Source organism: Podarcis melisellensis (assembly GCF_964234715.1).
Source record: "Podarcis melisellensis genome assembly, chromosome: 11".
Classification (NCBI taxonomy): domain Eukaryota; kingdom Metazoa; phylum Chordata; class Lepidosauria; order Squamata; family Lacertidae; genus Podarcis; species Podarcis melisellensis.
This window is the reverse complement of record NC_138543.1, coordinates 17164762-17183138: the sequence shown is the minus strand read 5'-3', so window position 1 is coordinate 17183138 and position 18377 is coordinate 17164762. Positions and strand designations below refer to the sequence as shown.

At 41.6% G+C, this 18377-nt stretch overlaps 1 protein-coding gene across 8 annotated transcripts in view; it reads left to right on the top strand.

Moving 5' to 3' along the window:
• The window catches only part of SNCAIP (synuclein alpha interacting protein), a 118526-nt gene extending 100781 nt beyond the window's left edge, over positions 1-17745 (top strand). For 7 of the 8 annotated variants that reach the window (XM_081930464.1, XM_081930463.1, XM_081930465.1 and 4 more), the window contains 4 exons: positions 3279-3371; positions 6012-7059; positions 9898-9968; positions 17144-17745. In XM_081930464.1, the coding sequence (XP_081786590.1) occupies positions 3279-3371; positions 6012-7059; positions 9898-9968; positions 17144-17228 (1297 nt within the window). In that variant the 3' untranslated portion in view covers positions 17229-17745. The remainder of the gene's footprint in view (positions 1-3278; positions 3372-6011; positions 7060-9897; positions 9969-17143) is intronic. The other variant, XM_081930467.1, reaches the window with a different exon arrangement.
• The last annotated feature ends 632 nt before the right edge of the window (positions 17746-18377 follow it).

Genomic DNA, 18377 nt, shown 5'->3' with positions numbered 1-18377 from the left:
GAGCCAAAACGTTTGGGTCGCAAAGTGTTCGTCAACAAAGGTACAACTGTGTTTCTAACATTGTTATAAATGCAATCCCCGAACATTGTTCAAATCCAGGGTGCGATGTTTTCTGTGTGATTTGTGTGTCACTCGGTGTTAAGGTACATCCAGCTGTTTCGTATAAATGAACTTTATGGAGTACCGATTTGCATTAGAGGGAGCTCTGGTTCCTGGCCAAGGCACTAAGTATGAGAAGGAAAATGATGAAGGGAAAGTGAAACAGGTAGACCAGCAACAGTCAGGAATAACAAATGGAAATAAGTGGTCTGAATCTGCAAAATCTTGGAACTTTGCATTACACGCCAATGCTGACAGAAGGTGGGAGTGATTTTTAAAATAGTGTAAGGAAACATGTAGGCGGGAGGAAGGAAGAGGGAAAATTGAAGGAAGGCAAGATCTTTATAAAGTGCATCTGGTTTCTACAAAATAGCATATTGGTGTCCCACCTAAAATACTTTTGCATTTTCCAGATCCTTTACTGTGCCAATATGAGCATTTGCTTTTTGTGAATACAGCAAATACAGCCTTGCAAATAGGCTGAAGTCATGTGGATGGTTTCTGGCTCCGACTTTGTCAGTTCCAAAGCTCTAGAGTTGAGAAGTGAGTTAATAATCTAATGTCCTTTGAGCCAGGAAATTATCCGGTTAAATACCCCACAGTTGGACTTGCGCTGTCAGTTTTGTTCTGCTACTTTTTTTTTTTAAGGAAGTCATTCTGAAAGTGAAAGCAACGATGCGTTTTTACATGCTTGCTAGCATTGCTACATGGTTTTAAATGGGGAAAGAAATCACTGCTGGGGAAATTTAGAAATTTACTCTTACAAAAGTAAACATTAGCTAGGGTTTAATGGAGAAGGAAGATGCAGAATTCATGGTGGGAAAGAGCTGTTGATTGCTTGCCCTCTGCTGATGTAGAGACAGCTGTGTCCCTCATGACATTTTCCCTACATGGAGATGATAATATCAGTGTTGGGGAAATGTGTGCACTGTAACTTGTTAGGAGAAACCCAATAAATATATATTTTTTTCTGTGAGTTACACAGCACAGAAAGCTGATGAAAGCGGAGGCTTTCCAAAACCCTGGACTTGCAACAGACTGAATTCATCACAATTCTCAAGTGGCAACGTACATGTTTGTTTTCCTGATACAGAAATTAACTAGTAAGACGAGACCTGCTGACTTAAACCCAGTCCAACTTCTGGGGAAGAACATAATCAGACAACAGCCTTTTCCTGGTTTCTTTGCCCCCTAGAATGATCTCTGCAAGCAAAGCTTGTACATCATACCCATTCTGTGCCGCAGGATCTGGTGGTCAAAAGAGCTTTTGCCAAAGGCTTCCCTGGTGCAGATGTTGTCCTGCATGTGTGGAAGCCAAGAAGTGGGGCAAGCTACAATGGATGGCGTCAGGGCAGAGCTAGTCAGCATGGCCCCTTTACTTTGTATCAGTGCCTGAGTGGTATTTCTGAATGGGGCTGTGGTGTAATAATAATAATAATAATTCATTATTTATATCCCACCCATCTGGCTGAGTTTCCCCAGCCACTCTGGGTGGCTTTCAATGAAGTGTTAAAAACAATACAGCATTAAATATTAAAAACTTCCCTAAACAGGGCTGCCTTCAGATGTCTTTTAAAAATAGGATAGCTGCTTATTTCCTTGACATCTGATGGGAGGGCGTTCCACAGGGCCGGCGCCACTACCAAGAAGGCCCTCTGTCTGGTTCCCCATAACCTCACTTCTCGCAGGGAGGGAACTGCCAGGAGGCCTCAGCGCTGGACCTCAGCGTCCGGGCTGAACGATGGGGGTGGAGACGCTCCTTCAGGTATACAGGACCGAGGCCGCTTAGGGCTTTAAAGGTCAGCACCAACACTTTGAATTGTTCTCGGAAACGTACTGGGAACCAATGCTTTTGCGTTGAGTTATTGCAATCAACCACCTCATTTACTACCTGTCCAGCAAAACTATAGTTCAGGAGGCCAATGTGGTGCCCTTGAGATGTTGCTGGAATCTCTGGTGCAGTTAAAACGGGTAGAGAGAGGTGAGATAAAGCAGACAAGTGAGCAGAGGTTGGATTCTGTTTAGATGGCTTTCCATCTGCCAGGATGAAAACCCAGGCTATTTATCTTTGGCTACGCTGCTCTGTCTCCTCAAGTGGCTTTGACTGAAGTAGATCTACATTGGGACTCACCGAAGCTTGAGTGAACCATCTAAACCACCAAATGAAAATCTAGCCTCAGCACACATTAGTTTTTTAATTGATATTATTTTTATTTGATTGTTTTTATTATTTAAGAAAGTATGAATGAGTCGTTGCAAACATTAATCATGTAGAATAATAGACAGAGGAGAACCCATTTAAAAGTGCAAATGCATTCTACACAATTGTAGAATTACAGAGTTGGAAGGAACCCTGTGGATTGTCTAGCCCAGGGCTTCCCAAACTTGGGTCTCCAGCTGTTTTTGGACTACAATTCCCATCATCCCTGACCCCTGGGGGCCCTGCTGAGCTGAGGAATGATGGGAGTTGTAGTCCAACAGCAGTTGGAGATCCAAGTTTGGAAAAGCCTGGTCTAGTCCAACCCCCTGCAATGCACTGATATGCAGCTGTCTCTTACAGGGATCGAACCTGCAACCTTAGTGGTATCTGTGCACTCCATCCTCCATTATAAAATATACTGCTCTGCTCCATTTAGCTCTGATCCACAACCCTCAGCTATCCTTAACTTTTGTATGGTGTCATTTGCTCTACCAAGCAGCTAGCGCTTTTCAGGAGAAACTTTGGGAGGAAACTTGAGCCAATTTTCCTCCCCAGTCACAGGCAAGATTGAACTAATTTCAAGTTTGCTGAGAGTTCAGTTTTAATTGGACACAGGTAAGCTAATTGTTGTGGGTCCCACAGCTCCGGCAACCGCTTCTTAGGATTCTAATCTTGCCACTTACGCCAGATTCACTACCAGCAATAAATAATGTATACAAGGCAAGCAGCTTTCAGAAGGTACAATAGAGTGATCACAGCGTTTCCACAGGGATTAGAAGCAATTTGCGGAACAGAGACCTCCTTTGTGCATTTTAGTATTTGTATGCACTCTGTGTGTGCAACTCTTAAATTATAAATGTACAGAGGCTTTCGCCTCAAAGTGATGTTGAGTGAAAACTATCATTTCTCTTTGCCGCATCCACTAACAGCTTTTCTTTCAAGGAAGAAGTGGGCTTAACAATTTAATATTTCCTTATAGGCAGACGGTAGAACGTGTGACATTACAGAACCAACTCCAGCAGCTTCTAGAAACACAGAGATCAGAGGGCAAGTCACTACCAACATCCCCAAGGTAACTAGGCGTACTGGAATAGAATTCCAATGTACTTCGAACTGGACTCTTTTCACGGTTATTGCATGAGAAGGTCATGCTCCAACTAAAGATCCAATCGTTCATACTGTGAAAGAATAAAAAGCAAAAGGTCACATGATGGAAATTCATACTTTTTTAATTTGGCAGGTGTGAATACTGGACTCTGCGAGTTTAAATGGAATTAACTTTCCTACATTTTTCAGTTTGATTTATTGTGAAACTTTTAGATGACTCATAGACATCACAGGAAACATCTTGTGAACTTCCACAACCTCACCTTATGGTGGCTTACAGTAATCTTACACTCCCAGTAATTCATAAAAAGGCTTTTTTTTTTTTTGCTGGCCAAATAGGCAGGCTGCTGTTCATGTGCTGTAAAGGCGTTTTGTCTTCACTGTCTTAATGTAAATGGACAGCACCAGAAGCATAGATAGAATTGTACATTTCAATGTTTTAACCGCAGTTACTTGACTTCAGCTGAATGAACATTGCTGCAGGCTCCCCATGTGTGAGTTGGGCCAGACCATTAGGAGCATTATTGGGCAAAGGCATAAATATAACTTACTGATAGAAAGCATGGAAGTAAATTCAGTTAATGAGCACCCCTTAAGCACCTCCATTTAAATGGAAGTTAGCCTGAAATAATAGGGTTAGAATGGGAGCATCAGAGTTCTGCCTTGAACAAAATTCCCTTAAGTGTATATAAAATTGTGTCATCTACTTGTGCATTTAAAACTTCTGATGAAACCTGTGATCCTGTCACCATGCAGCCCATGCAGTTTTTTAAACCCCCTTTTTTTGCCAGCTTATAAACAGTAAGCCATTTGATCTGCAAGGCCATGTTTCAGCAATACCAGTGGAATTGTTGTTGTTGCTGTTGTTTAGTCGTTTAGTCGTGTCTGACTCTTCGTGACCCCCTGGACCAGAGCACACCAAGCACTCCTGTCTTCCACTGCCTCCCGCAGTTTGGTCAAACTCATGCTGGCAGCTTTGAGAACACTATCCAACCATCTCATCCTCTGACGTCCCCTTCTCCTTGTGCCCTCCATCTTTCCCAACATCAGGGTCTTTTCCAGGGAGTCTTCTCTCTTCATGAGGTGGCCAAAATATTGGAGCCTCAGCTTCAGGATCTGTCCTTCCAGTGAGCACTCAGGGCTGATTTCCTTCAGAATGGCTAGGTTTGATCTTCTTGCAGTCCATGGGACTCTCAAGAGTCTCCTCCAGCACCATAATTCAAAAGCATCAATTCTTCCAGTGGAATTACTCCTGAGCAAACCACGCTAGATTGCTATTACTCTTATTCAGGGGTCGGCAACCTAAGGCCCTTGGGCCACAAGCGGCCCATGGGGGTCGTTTAATCTGCCCATGCACCCCCGCCACCCGCTCAATCAGCTCCCGTGTGCCATGCTAAACAGGTGCGGAGTGGAGTGGGGACCGCCTTCCATGACACTGGCCGGCTTCCCATTGGCTGCAGGAAGCTCCTGCAACCAATGGGAAGCTGTGCATGCCTCCTCCACGCTGGAAGGAGTGCCCAAAATAGCGTGTGCGTGCGTGCGCACTCGCTCCAGCCCACCGTGGCATCTGCGGAACCATGAACCAGTGGACGCCACAAAAACTTTGCTGACCCCGGCTCTTATTCCTCTCGAATGCTCTTCCACTTCATCATTGTTTAGATAACGTTCTTAGATAACCATTTTGGTTAAACAGCTTTCATACTTCTTACCGTTTGGAACCTTGTAAAGTTGACCTCTGTGCTAAGCATAAAGGGTGGATCCAGACTGCCCTCTCCAGCTGGAGACACCTTGATTCAGTGGAGGTTCCCAGTGGGAGAAGAGAAGGAAAGTAATTTTTGCCAAATTTCCCCTTTACCCTACAGCCACCAGTGACATCTTTGCACACTGTTGCAACTCTCTGAAGCAGATTTTATGGGAGGAAGGATATGTGACATTGACCTCTTCTGTCCCTCCCACACTTGCTCCATTGGAGTGTTGCATGGCAGAAACTCTGCTTGTTGCAAGTCTGGATACAACCCAAACAGTTTCTGTAAACTGACTACAGAATCCTATTTCCACAGTAATTCTTTTCTCTTCATCTCTCCTTCTTCCACTTCCCTCTCTCTGTTGTGTTTCCCAAATCTCATTTTTTACATTAAAAGCTCTTGCAGCAGAATTCTTTATCATTACCATGAAGTCAAAATTCCCATTGATTTTAATGAAGCAGAATTTCATATTTAAATTTTGGAACATGCCAAAACAGGACTTGGTGGTTTTTATGTAAAAGATCCGAGTACATTTTAGTATTCCAGTTTTCCCCAAGCTATTCTCAGAAATTCTGCTGAGCAATATCTAATGCAACTCTTTAATCAGAAATCTTTCTGTAGAGATTAGCAAAGAAAGGAAATAATAGATCAAGCTTAGCCTGGAAACAGATTTACATTCAATAGTGTGACTCCATAATACATTCCACGTGGATAAAGGTCAAGAAAAAAGCAGTAGGGTGGTTTGGAAAACATATGCAATGGGAATGTCAGGGTTGCACTGTATGTATGTATAACTTTGGTTGTGGTTGCCTGTACTGAACGGTGTTTTTGTTTTTGTTTTCAATTTATCCCGATTGAAGTTCGCCATCGTCACCTACTTCTGGCAAGCTTCAATGGAAACCATCTGACGCAGATGACTCGATTCTGCCGAAAAGTAAATTGAACACCCATGATGGGATGCAGATTCTTGGCAGTGTGGGGACTCCACACCACAACCGTCCCAAGATGAAAGATGAAGACTCAGATAAAATACTGCGCAAGCTGCTGGGGAAAGAAATCTCTGAAAATGTCTGCATGCAAGAAAAGCTGTCCCTGGAATTTCAGGATGTCCGTGCCTCCAAGAGTACAAAGAAGCTTCCCCCGGAGAAAAAGGAGTTGAAGTTAGCAAGACTGAAGCATCTTATGCAGCGATCTCTCAGTGAGTCTGATACAGATTCAAATAACTCAGAGGATCAGAAGAATACGCCCGTGAACAGAGTGGACAAGCCAAGGCCACAGCCCATAGTAGAAAACACTGAAAGCACCGAGAATTTGCATCTGATGATTAAGAGGCACACTTTATCATCTGGGCGCCGGTTCCCTTTTGGGATGAGAGCCTCAAAATCTTTGGATGGCAACAGCCCTTCTCCCACTTCGGAAAGTAGTGATCCTGATAATGAGTCCCAGTACCAGACTGGGGCTATATCTCAGAGCCAGGCCATGGGAGATACCTGCCAGCCGAGCTCTGATGCCACCACGACTCACAAAGTGGCCACAAGTCCCAAGAGTGCCCTCAAATCTCCATCTTCCAAGCGCAGAACTGCCCAGAATTTAAAACTCAGAGTGACCTTTGAGGAGCCTGTGGCGCAGGTGGAACAAACGGAGGCTGGTTTAAATGGGGAGAGGGACAAAGAGCGAAGTAAGGTTCTTCAGCGGCCTTCATCCAATGCTGAATCCGGCGACCAGCAGAAACGGCCCTTTGGAACCTTCCGCTCCATAATGGAGACACTGAGCGGGAACCAGAACAATAATAATAACTATCAGACTTCAAGCCTAATCAAGACCTCATCACCCTTTACCTCATTAGGAAGGAAAGCCACAGATAGCAAGGGAAATTCAGCAACTTCTGCAAAAGGAAAAAATAAGCCAGTGAGTGATGAATGGGGCAGAGGGAATGTTTTTGTATGTTAATGAATGAAGGAGTCTGGAATGTTTTGGGTTTTTTCCTCAACTGCATTGAACAAATGTCAACACATCACCACTGGGAGGGCATTAGGCAGGGAAGAGGTAATGTGGGCACATCTGGAAAGAGATAGTAAACTTACTGAAGGTGTCTGATGGAGATTTTCAGGGATCAAGTGCTGTTTGTTCTGTGCAGACAGTCTCTGCAAGCAAGACATGAGAGCCCTGAGGTGATGTTGATCTTGTGTGGATTGTAAGGATAGTGCCAAAGCCCACGTGCTCTGCTACACACGTAAATAATGTTAGCTCAGAGTTCTCCTATGCCATTTTGTACTTAACTCTTTTGAGGAATATCTGAATTCAGAAAAAGAGCAGTTCCCATGCAAATACTTTCTAAAATGCAAAAAAGCAGAAGACAAGGGGGATGTTGTTGTTATTATTATTATTAAATTTTATATTCCATCCATCATCAAAAGGGCAGTTTACAACATAGAACACAGATGTCAATACATAGCATGTTATCTATACAACATAAAAATCAAAACAGTGATATAAATATAACGGTTATAATAAAAAATACATAATAGAATACAGTTTCCCATAAAAAACAGATTCACAAAGCAGCCACAGCATTAAAAAAAAACAAGGGAGGAGAAAAATCAGCATCAATATATGAATTGGATACATCTAAACATAGGAACAGAGCCAAACAATGAGATAAGAATCTATGAGAACATAAGTACTTCTTTCTAAAACCATACAAGGATCCAAACAAGGTGTTAAGTTCAGACCTCCTTAGCTAAATGCTTCACCTGGCAGCTATTACTATGTGGTTAAACTATTCATGCAGACTGCCTTACCACAGGTCTGGGGTCATTTCCTCCATGCCATTACAAACCTTTCTCTTTCAGCATCTGTGCTGGAAAGGAGAAAATTGTCCTTCGCGTGCCGTGAGTCACTCTACACAAAAGCCTCGCATGGAGTGCTTTAAGCTGGCCTCCCTCTGGTGGCTGTAAAGGAGCAAGACTCCAGAGCTCAGCACCTTTGCTCATGATAAGAGTGATGGCTGTAGAAATACTGGGCCTTGTGGAACTGGACAGTCGTGTTGGATTATGAGCTTCTGTTGATCTGAAGAAAGGCAGCGGTAGCACACTCCCAAGCAGATTCCTGTCTTGGGACTGGGAAAAGGTGAGCATAAGGCTGGGAACAGGTTGCAGCAAAGGGTTCTTAAGTACTTCTGTGCAGGAACATAGTGGTGTCCAAAGGCCAGTTAGATAGTGGGAATAAAGCAGATTAAAACAGGGCCCTGGAAGCAGAGTTTTATACAATAAACAAGAGGTTTGTATTTCAATACATTATTCAAACAAGGGTTAACATTTACAGAAAGGGAAATCCAAGTAAAGGCAGACAATTCAGTTTGCTTTTAGCTGTCCAGCACCAAAGATTTGAACCTAAAGATTATTGCTGCTGCTGCTGCTGCTGTTATTGTTATTAATTCACCGCTTTAATTATAAAAGTGACCCAATGCAGCTTACGATGCAGGATAAACACTAAAACCAATTACAGCATGCAACTAACAAAACCCCGAAAACACAGCTATACATATAAAAGGTTTTTACAGAACTTGCCCCACTAAAAGAGGGCAGAAGTATTTGAAGTCCTTGAAATTAAGGGCCAAAGGTGCGCGTAAAGAGCAAAGTTGTTGCCGGGCACCGAAAATGAGTTCCTATAATGTTTATAGGGCTGTGTCATTTAAAAGGCAAGCATCCTACTTGCTAGCCAAGCTCCCTTAATACAGTGGTACCTCGGGTTACATACACTTCAGGTTACATACGTTTCAGGTTACAGACTCCGCTAACCCAGAAATAGTGCTTCAGGTTAAGAACTTTGCTTCAGGATGAGAACAGAAATCGTGCTCCAGAGGCACGGCAGCAGCAGGAGGCCCCATTAGCTAAAGTGGTGCTTCAGGTTAAGAACAGTTTCATTAGCTAAAGTGGTGCTTCAGGTTAAGAACAGTTTCAGGTTAAGAACAGACCTCCAGAACGAATTAAGTACTTAACCCAAGGTACCACTGTAAAGACTTGTGTTGAAAGAACATCTGTAGTGTTCTACAATGAAGTGTAACCAAAGAAGGAGAAATATGTTTATCCGTAGTACTTTGAGGAATTCATATATGAAGACTGAACAACTGGGAATAAATTCAAAAAGCATCACTCACAGCCAGTGATGAAGAGTGGAAACATGTTTTTAACGTTTTACCCAAAAAATATATATGCTAAAATCAGTGATGGATGAAAATTACGTTTCCCCCTCATATTGTTCCATATTGTTTTGCTGGCACTCCATGCCTGTCTTGTTCCTGCCTCCTTTTACCCATCGCGTGGGTGAAGCATTCCCACTTGCCAAAATTTGCATGCTTTCAGATGGCACGTTCAGGCAGAAATGCGTAGTTTCATAGCTCTTCACAGATGTGAGCTAGCGCCAAACCCCCGTGCCATTTCCCATTTACCTGAAGAGGCTTATGGGCACGATCGAAGGATCTGCAGCCTTCCTTCTAGGGGAAAAGAATGCCTGCTATGAATGGCCGATGCATTCTGTAGCTCCTAGAAGCCAATGGAAGCAGCCCTAGCACATGCCAAGCTCTGCGTAGGCATCTGAGATCCAGCGAGGAGCTAGATTGTGGCATGTGGGTTTCTCAAAGCTTCCGCTAATACACTGTGACTTTTAATCACTGCCTTTCTACTATGCATGTGAGAAGCTTGTTGCATGATCTTTCGACTGATTAATGCATTGCACTCCCCCCAGGCTCCCTACCCTGGCTGCATCAGTTTTTCCACTGGCATGCTGATTGAACGCCGCCTGTGTAACTATGCATGGTATGTGCTGAGGCAGAGTGAAAATGTTGGCTTTCCTATTACTGCGTTTTTTATTATTATTATCCCCTCATTGCATGTGCAGCTTATAATTGTTCGCAGCTTAAACTAATGAAACGATTGACGACAACTGTAAAAGAAAATGAAATTTTGATCTCCAAAAAAAAAGAAGTAAACAAATCCCTGCTACAGTCCTTTGCTAATAACCATTGCTGAGCTCGTTTAATGCCTTCAGCACAAAGTAATGCATAAAAATCACTAGCGCTCATAAATCCAAAAATGCGTTTTAGTTCGGCTTGGCATTACAGATTTTCTTGAATGAAAGTCAAACATCAAATGAGAATGGAAATTAAATTTCCTCTTAGGAGCAGGCCAAGTCACTTACTCCACTTACGGTCAGAAGAGACAGTGCGCTCCAGTCTCCATTATCCCATCTCTTTCTCACACTTGATTTAGTTTTCTAATTTAAATGTAGTGTCAGGTAAACCAAAACCAGCATATTTTTAACCCTTGCAGGAATAGAAACATGCCAGGTGATATCCAGCTAAGTCATATTCAAGAGTAGACCCGTTGATATTAATTGGTTTCAGTTACTTAAGACCACTGATTGTATTAGGTCTACTCTGAGTAGGACTAACACTGGATATTATTATTATTATTATTATTATTATTATTATTATTATTATTATTATTTGAATTTATATACCGCCCTATACCCAGGGGTCTCAGGGCTTCACAGAATTGGGATGTCACCCAATGTTTCTAACGCAGAAGTGCAGCTTTTGCTAAGCACTTGTCAGATGGGGTGGGATTAATGTTTGGGTGTTCATATTTAACAGTCAACTGGCAACTTTGTAATTAAGGGTGAATTCAAATATCTGCGTTAATGGGATTTTCCTTCCATAAAAAAATATGAAAAATGAATATTGACCACAATAGTAATGATGCATCTCAAGTGGCTGCTCACCTATATCTTGTTAGTTTAAAGTTAAGCGCCTTCACTTGTTTGGGATATTTTATTTCTCATGTAGAAATGCACATTGTGCTCCAGTTCAGATCTGTGAGCAAACCGTGCAACCCTCATGCTTCCATCTCCCATTCAAGTACAATAGGAAGAGATTTAAAGCTTCCATTCCTAGTTTGGGGAAAAAATCTGTGCTTTGCTGCTATGTTTGAAGTCCACAGAAGATGGTTGGTTCAGACCACTGTTTATTAACAGGCCCGAATATCCTGGCTTTTTAACAAACTGTGGTTTGACCACACCACTATTCTCCATGATACAGTTGCACCAAATATCCTCTTCCCCACTTTCACAGGGCCTGCAGCTACCTGCACACATAACCATAAATCATAGTTTGATGTTGGTCTGAAATGGACCTCTGTCTCCAATCTCTTAAGTATCCAACATGGAAATATTTTAGGAGTGGAGGGTGGAGAATTCATGGCACTTTCAGGAACACACAATGTATATAATTTAATCGTTTCATTATCCAACTATGCTAGAACCGAATTCTGAGTTTGTGTATGCTCACATAAATTAAGTCAGACATTTGTATGCTGATTAAGAACTAGGTATTTGTGAGGAAATGGTGGATTTGTCATGCTTGGCAATGCATGTGCTGTAACATCTATAAGTTTATTCTAGGCAAAACTTTGTAAACTTGAGGCCACCAAGCTTCTCCTTTATCGTTTGATGAAATGGCTTAGGATGCAGATCACAGCAGGAAAATCAAGCAATAGGCCTTGGAAGGGCGATAATTGGGTTGCACTCACCCACTAATTCATTGGTTTCCCCGATTCTTATCCATTGGAAACACATATATTTATTGGGACATTTTGGCACCGACTGTGGCAAAGCAGCAGGCCATGATAGGACAAGACTAGTAATGAGGTTAAGAATTAAGTCCTTTTAGGCAGCTGGTTTCAATGGAAATCCCTTTATCAATATATAGTGCAGCCTTGGTGGTTAAAATGCTTCTCAGATCCATACAACAGACTTCAGACCCCACTCTAGTATTAATCATTTGTTAAGTATGGATTCCGCATACATCATGGCTTTGGCTTTACAGCAGTTTCCCATGGGTAATTTAGTTTTGTCCTGGTAGCTGCCATATGTCCTGTAACCAGCGAACCACATCCAGCTACAGTTAAAGAGAATCACTTGCTAGAGCCATGTGGTAAATGTGTTAACTCTCTGTACACCAGCCCAGGGACAAAATGTATCACATGTAAACGGCCACAGGGTTGTTGTTTTTAATCAGCCAGTGTTTTTTCTTGTATTTTTAAATTATTATTATATTTTGGCAACAGCGTTAAAATCTCAGCCACCTCCAAAAGCCCTGATTATTATTTGTTTCCTAATCAGCTACAGCTTGATGTTTGTAAAACAATTAACATTCCTTGGCGCCCTGTTAAAATTCACTAGATTTCTTTGTGCAAGCATACGATCTGTTTCATTTGCTCAGTACTTTTCTTCCCCTTTCTTTTAAAAAAATGCGGGCCCGTTTTTATCCCTGACAGTGCCAAGCAAATGTTTGCAATTACATTAGCCATGTATTGCCAGTGAAATATTTGCTTCCCATGGATTAAGTTATTGTGAAGCATGTAGTGCATTAAAGTGAGAACATATTTATCTTATCTGCAGGAATCACTCCAGTAACTCGTTCACATCGGTGGTAGTTTTCTCTGTCCCCACGAAAGCTATTTTATTACTAGGATTGTATTCAGATGACAAGCGCCCAGAGATTTTTGTAAGCACCATACCATGGAAGACACATGGCGCTCAGATGTCTCTCCATGTTGCTCTCATACCCAAAGTATTTTGGGAAACTACAAAAGTCTAGACTTCTAGAAGTGAGTGGACAACAGAATGCATCTTGCAGTAGACATCTCCATTCAACAGAGCGCCGTGGGAAACCTGCTTTTATTATCTGCAAATATAATCAGTGCTTTAAGAGGTAGGGCAGAGAGGCTAGTTTGCGTGTAAAAACACACCACACACACCTAGAATCTGGAGTAGGACACAGTGTCAATAGACATCCCAACAGTGGAGCCAGAATCCAGCATCAGAGGCAACTGCCTTCCAAGTTTTCTATTTCCCATAGAATGCAATGGCAGCATTTAAGCATATATAGGAATCTTCCCATTTTATGGCAAAATTAAATGCAATGGAGGCCAGGGCTACCACTTGTGATCCCAATATCCAGCAGGAAGCAGGTTTTGCATCCTTCTCAGCTTTGTCTCAGATTGCAGCCTGCTCAGTTTGCCCTTTTAAAGTTTAATGGTACCCAATGAGAGCCAAGCCTACTAGGGCAGTTCATCTGAAAATATCCTGGGTTTTCACAAAGGAAAAAGTACCGCAGGTGTTTGTCTGCCTTTTGACAGGGAACATATTCAGTTCAAATAATACTAATCGCGTCTCGCTTTAACTTAGCTCTGGGAACTTAAACCTTAGGAGAGAGTCGTAGAGGAGATGTTATTTTCATCTGAATTCAGTGGAAATACTTCTATTTGCTTGGACACAAAAAAGGTCTCAACGTAGCTATTACGATCACAAATATGCTTGCAAATGTTATTCCATAACTGCGGTATGTGAGTGAGTTCACTGGTATGGTTTAGAATTGCAGCAAGCAAAACCTTTGGCAAGGAGCACACCTCTAAGCAGTGATACCCTCTCCGTTTGGCTGGCTTAGTTCACCATGATGAATCAGCAACTGAAATACCACAATTTTTCTTAAATGTAGGATGGGCAATAACTGTGGTAATGGCAGTATTTTGTTGATGAAAGTCAGTTTTCTGTGGGTGATTTCATCCAATTGAGCAAACCAGCCAGTAAAAGGCTCTGAGCAATTCTAACCCTTCAACTGGTACTACATTTTGGTTATAGTTTCCTTGGGCTCCACTCAAAGCAGATCAACATATTCCAGAGATTTTTTTTAAATGTGTTTTTGTTGTTGTTGTTTTTTTAGAAACCTCTTACGCAGCTTCCAATAGTTTTAGGCACTTTTAAGGCACTTTTTTCTGACCTTTTGATCACATTGTAGAGTTCTCCGATCCTCTGCTGGGTCTCTAATAATATATTATTTTGTAGATAATAAATGCATACAAATGCAACAGTAAGCACCCAAAGTCATCCTGCTAAAGATTTCTGCTTGCACAGTCTCTTCTGTCCCTGCATCACCCCCGACCCCCAGCATTCAGTTCTGGGGGTTGCACTGAATCTTTGGAGCCAATTTAGGGAGCTCACAGGGAGAAGAGGGAGAGGGAAAGTTCCACGGTCCCAGTGGAAGTCCTTGCACTAACAGGGCAACTTCACTGGATGCCACCCATATGGTCCTCAGGACAGCAACTCAAGGCACTTAGTTCTTCATTTAGCATGTCTGGGTTTTTTACATTTAAAGATAACAGACTCAGGTGGAGCACAAAGATTGCATGAAGGATTGCTTAACCCTCTCTGGCCTATGGTCCTGGGGAATACACATCCCTAAACTATTGCTCATACTGCAAAAAAGTCAGCATTAACGCTGGTTTTCAAAGAAAAAACAGACACGTTAAATGCAGCCATCTATCTAATGTATCTTCTAACATATCCTTGACCCCCTTTTATGCAAAATAATTTATAGGAGTCTGCACCAGTGCTAACCTAATACCCCCAAAAAGAAAGGTATAACCATCAGTGACACACTAGTGAAGTAATATGTGGTACTATGCACATCATCCTATGTATTTATTGGCTCAACTAGGAAATGTAAAGACTGCTGGGTATGTATAGTGGTCCTTGGGATCAGGCAGCCCATGACCCTGAGGCCGTGCTTCTCAACCTGTGGGTTCCCAAATGTTGTTGGACTACAACTCCCATCATTCCTAGCCAGCATGACCAGTGGTCAGGAATGATGGGAGTTGTAGTCCAACAACATCTGGGATCCACAGGTTGAGGCATTTTTTTAGAGGAGGGGTGAAGCCCTGATTTGTAACGCATGGTGGATTTGTTACATAATTTGAGCTCTGTAATGGTGGATTTTGCTTAATAGGAAATCCAGCCCCTTTTATGTGTTGCTGCCCTGCTGGTCATGACTATGTCCAATGCCCAGCTGGCCAGCAAAGGGAATTCCCCAAGACCTGGACCCTAATTGGCCCATTTGAATCTAGCTACTGGCTGGGAAGTAACCCCCATGTTTGTGACTGCCAAGGCAAACTCCCTATTGTTCAGCGACCACGTAGTTCCGGCTGGCTGGGAAGGAGCCAGAAAGTGAAGGTCCAAAACTGACGCCCACTAGAGAAGCAGTGAGCGTCCATTCTGAATATATGTCCCTTTTACTATTGTTATTTGGAAGAGAAAAGCAGAAGGGGACCGTTGTCTGTACCCAAGACATACAGAAAGTCAGTGCTATTTCACAGATCCTGCACCCATAGCCATATGTGGCTTCCAACTATCAGGCCACCTTTGTGAATGTCTTGCTATTCAGGATATAGGTTGACTTTTGCCAACCTGATGTCCTCCATCTATATGTCTAGGCAAAAACATCTGGAGGGCACCAGGTAGGCAAGGGCTGATGGTTATTTTTATCATCTCGCTTAATTACAAATGTCTCTAAGCAGACGGTGATAGATGGGCTTTAAGAGCACAAATATACAAGACCTTGGTAGCTGAGAGCAGAGAGAATCATTAGAGCTCTTACTTAGGCTGACTGCTGCTATGGAAAATAATTTCCTGTTTACATTGACTTTGAAGAACAAAACAACTGCCATATGCAAGCACACACAGCCCTGCTTTCTATTTAATACACAGAGCAGTTAGCACAGCTACTATTAAAAAATAAGAAATACACAAACTGCATCTGGCTTCCTTTTATCATACCGATATATTTACATTTAATAGGAGAATATGGGCAGTTTATTGGGGAGGGAAAGGTTTGCTGGAGATTGTGCGATATTGCTGCATTTTCAGTACTTCAATACGTTCCTTTCTGCTGAAGCAAATAAGCACAAGTTGGAAGTTGTCTGCTATGGTACAGAGTCAATCTGACAGGTCCCTGTCCAAATTTACAGTTGTTCTGTGGTTTTAGGGAGTTTGGGGGGAGGACATCTTAAAAGAGCCACAAATGTTGCAATCCATTTTTGAAATTCCCAAACAAAGGAGTTCAGACAAGCCTAAAATATTTCATTTTCTTCACTTCACAAAAAAGAGATATGAACGCCATTCAAAAGTAGTTGTAGCTGGATACATAGGGTTAAATCTGTGTTCATAATCTTCACCTTAGTGTTTTTAAACAGGTTCTGTAAAAGGTTCTTTCACAAATCAAAGGCTGATTTTGACTAATCCAATCTTTATGTTCTGCACATTCTGATATGGGAACTGAATCCATATTTTTACAATTAGCATGTGCACAAGGAGACCCCCCCCAAAAAAAGTATGATAAATGACTATGTATTATCAGCAGTTTGTTTTTATTATCTACACATGTGTGACAAAAACTTCTCATGCTCGGTTTTACTTCACCAGCAGAAGGTCTGGTTGCAATACAGTACAATCCTAGGCATATCTTCTCAGAAGTAAGTGCCATTGAGTTCAGCAGAGGTTTACTCTCAGAAAAGTGGGTATAGGATTTCAACCTTGGTTGGTAATTTTGTATTTTATGATATGAAGAAAGGAGTCTTAGTTTGACTTCCAGGTTTGTCTTAACTTCTCACTTTTACACTTTGATCCCTAGCTGTTTTGATGGAAGTAAATTCTTCTTATAATAATCCACACACACACCCAAGTAGGGCATTTCCTAGATGGCCAAAGAGTACAAATTTCACACATGCGATTTCTTCTGTGTAACAGAGCATGCTTTTATATGTCTACGCAGAAGGAATTCTCATTGAGTTCAATGGGCTTTACTTACAATGCAAACAGGGAATATGACCTTTTTGCCAGACTTGGGATTGTTTGCTAGGCATGGGATTAAAATTTAGCACCAATAGCACATTATTGGTGTTGTCAGTCCATGCGATTGGAATTCCTTTTCAATCATTTTCAAACAGTTGTGGCAGTTTAAGCCCAACTCAGTTCAGAAGGGACTGTGTTGGCACTGCTGTTGAATTAAGGCAGTCCTTTCATGGTGAAATAAATCAAATTACTGGGCATCTTTTGAATGACCAGAGGTGATTTTTTTTGTTTCTGTTTTTCCTTGCAGGCATAACGACATCAACAAGAAACTCCAGCGATCTTACAGCAAAGATTTTTCTGAAGAACCAGAGCTGCAAGAATTCTTCCTTTGACTCACATCTCACGGGATCTCAGTCTTCCTCCAAACATGGCCCGAAATCTTCCCACTTGAAAACTTAACTATGAGACGTAACTTTCACCAGCAGAATAACAGAATCTTAGGATGCCTTAAATTTGTAGCAGCTAGACCATATAAAAAAAATTAATATGTGTCTATGTCACTTGTTTGTAAGGTGTACTGTTTTAAGGCAAAGGTGAGCAAAAGCCATGATTTGGAAACATAGCAATGCAAAGAGCCTCTGGAATGATCTTCTGACATCCATCATTTTGTGGCCATTACTTGTTGCATGGATATAATGTAACATGTCTTGTATTTCCTTTTCTCAGAACCTAACTGTGTCTGTAAAAATAAGGACTCTGATTAGCCAAATCCTCACTGAGCGGAGGACAAGCACTCTTCCCACCCCCAACCCTGGCCACCCTCTTGTTGAACTATGTTTTGTCGCTATTTCTAATTTTTTGTATAAAAGAAAATAAACCAGTGTTAACCAAAACACAGTGTGAACATAACCAGATGTCACTTCTGCTTCGTTTATTTATGTGATCCATTGTGACCCATTTCATTTGTTAGCAAATCCAATTATAAAACTTTTAAAGTATCAGAACTTGAGTCATTATTCACAAAAAAGCAGACTATATTTAGGGGATCTATCCCATATTAAACTATTTCTTTATAATTATGCAGGGTATTTTGATCCCAGCACTTGCCCTTAAAAAAACTTTTTAAAAAAAAAAATAGGTGCATGTTGCTTTACTTAAAGAATAGGTCACATTGCTAAGAGAAATATACATGTGTTGCAAAAATAATAATAATGATACCTGCAGGTTGCCAAAACCAATGTGCACATTGCTTAATACAACACACACCCTCAAATAACATTGGTAGGAAGCTTTGGCAGATACAGGATACTAGTGTGGTTAACGAACAGAGTCAAGGAGGAGCAATTTCTTCCTTTGGAAAAAAAATTCAGGTGATCTGATCTGCAGCTTGATCATTATAATGAACAACAATAATACAACAAAGAGAAGAGTCTACACTTAGTCTTCCAGCTGCCATACATTCTTTAGAAATAAAAAGTCAGACATGCTTTCTGGTTATCTTGAGCACTGACAGTTATCAACCGAATAACAAAGCAAACATC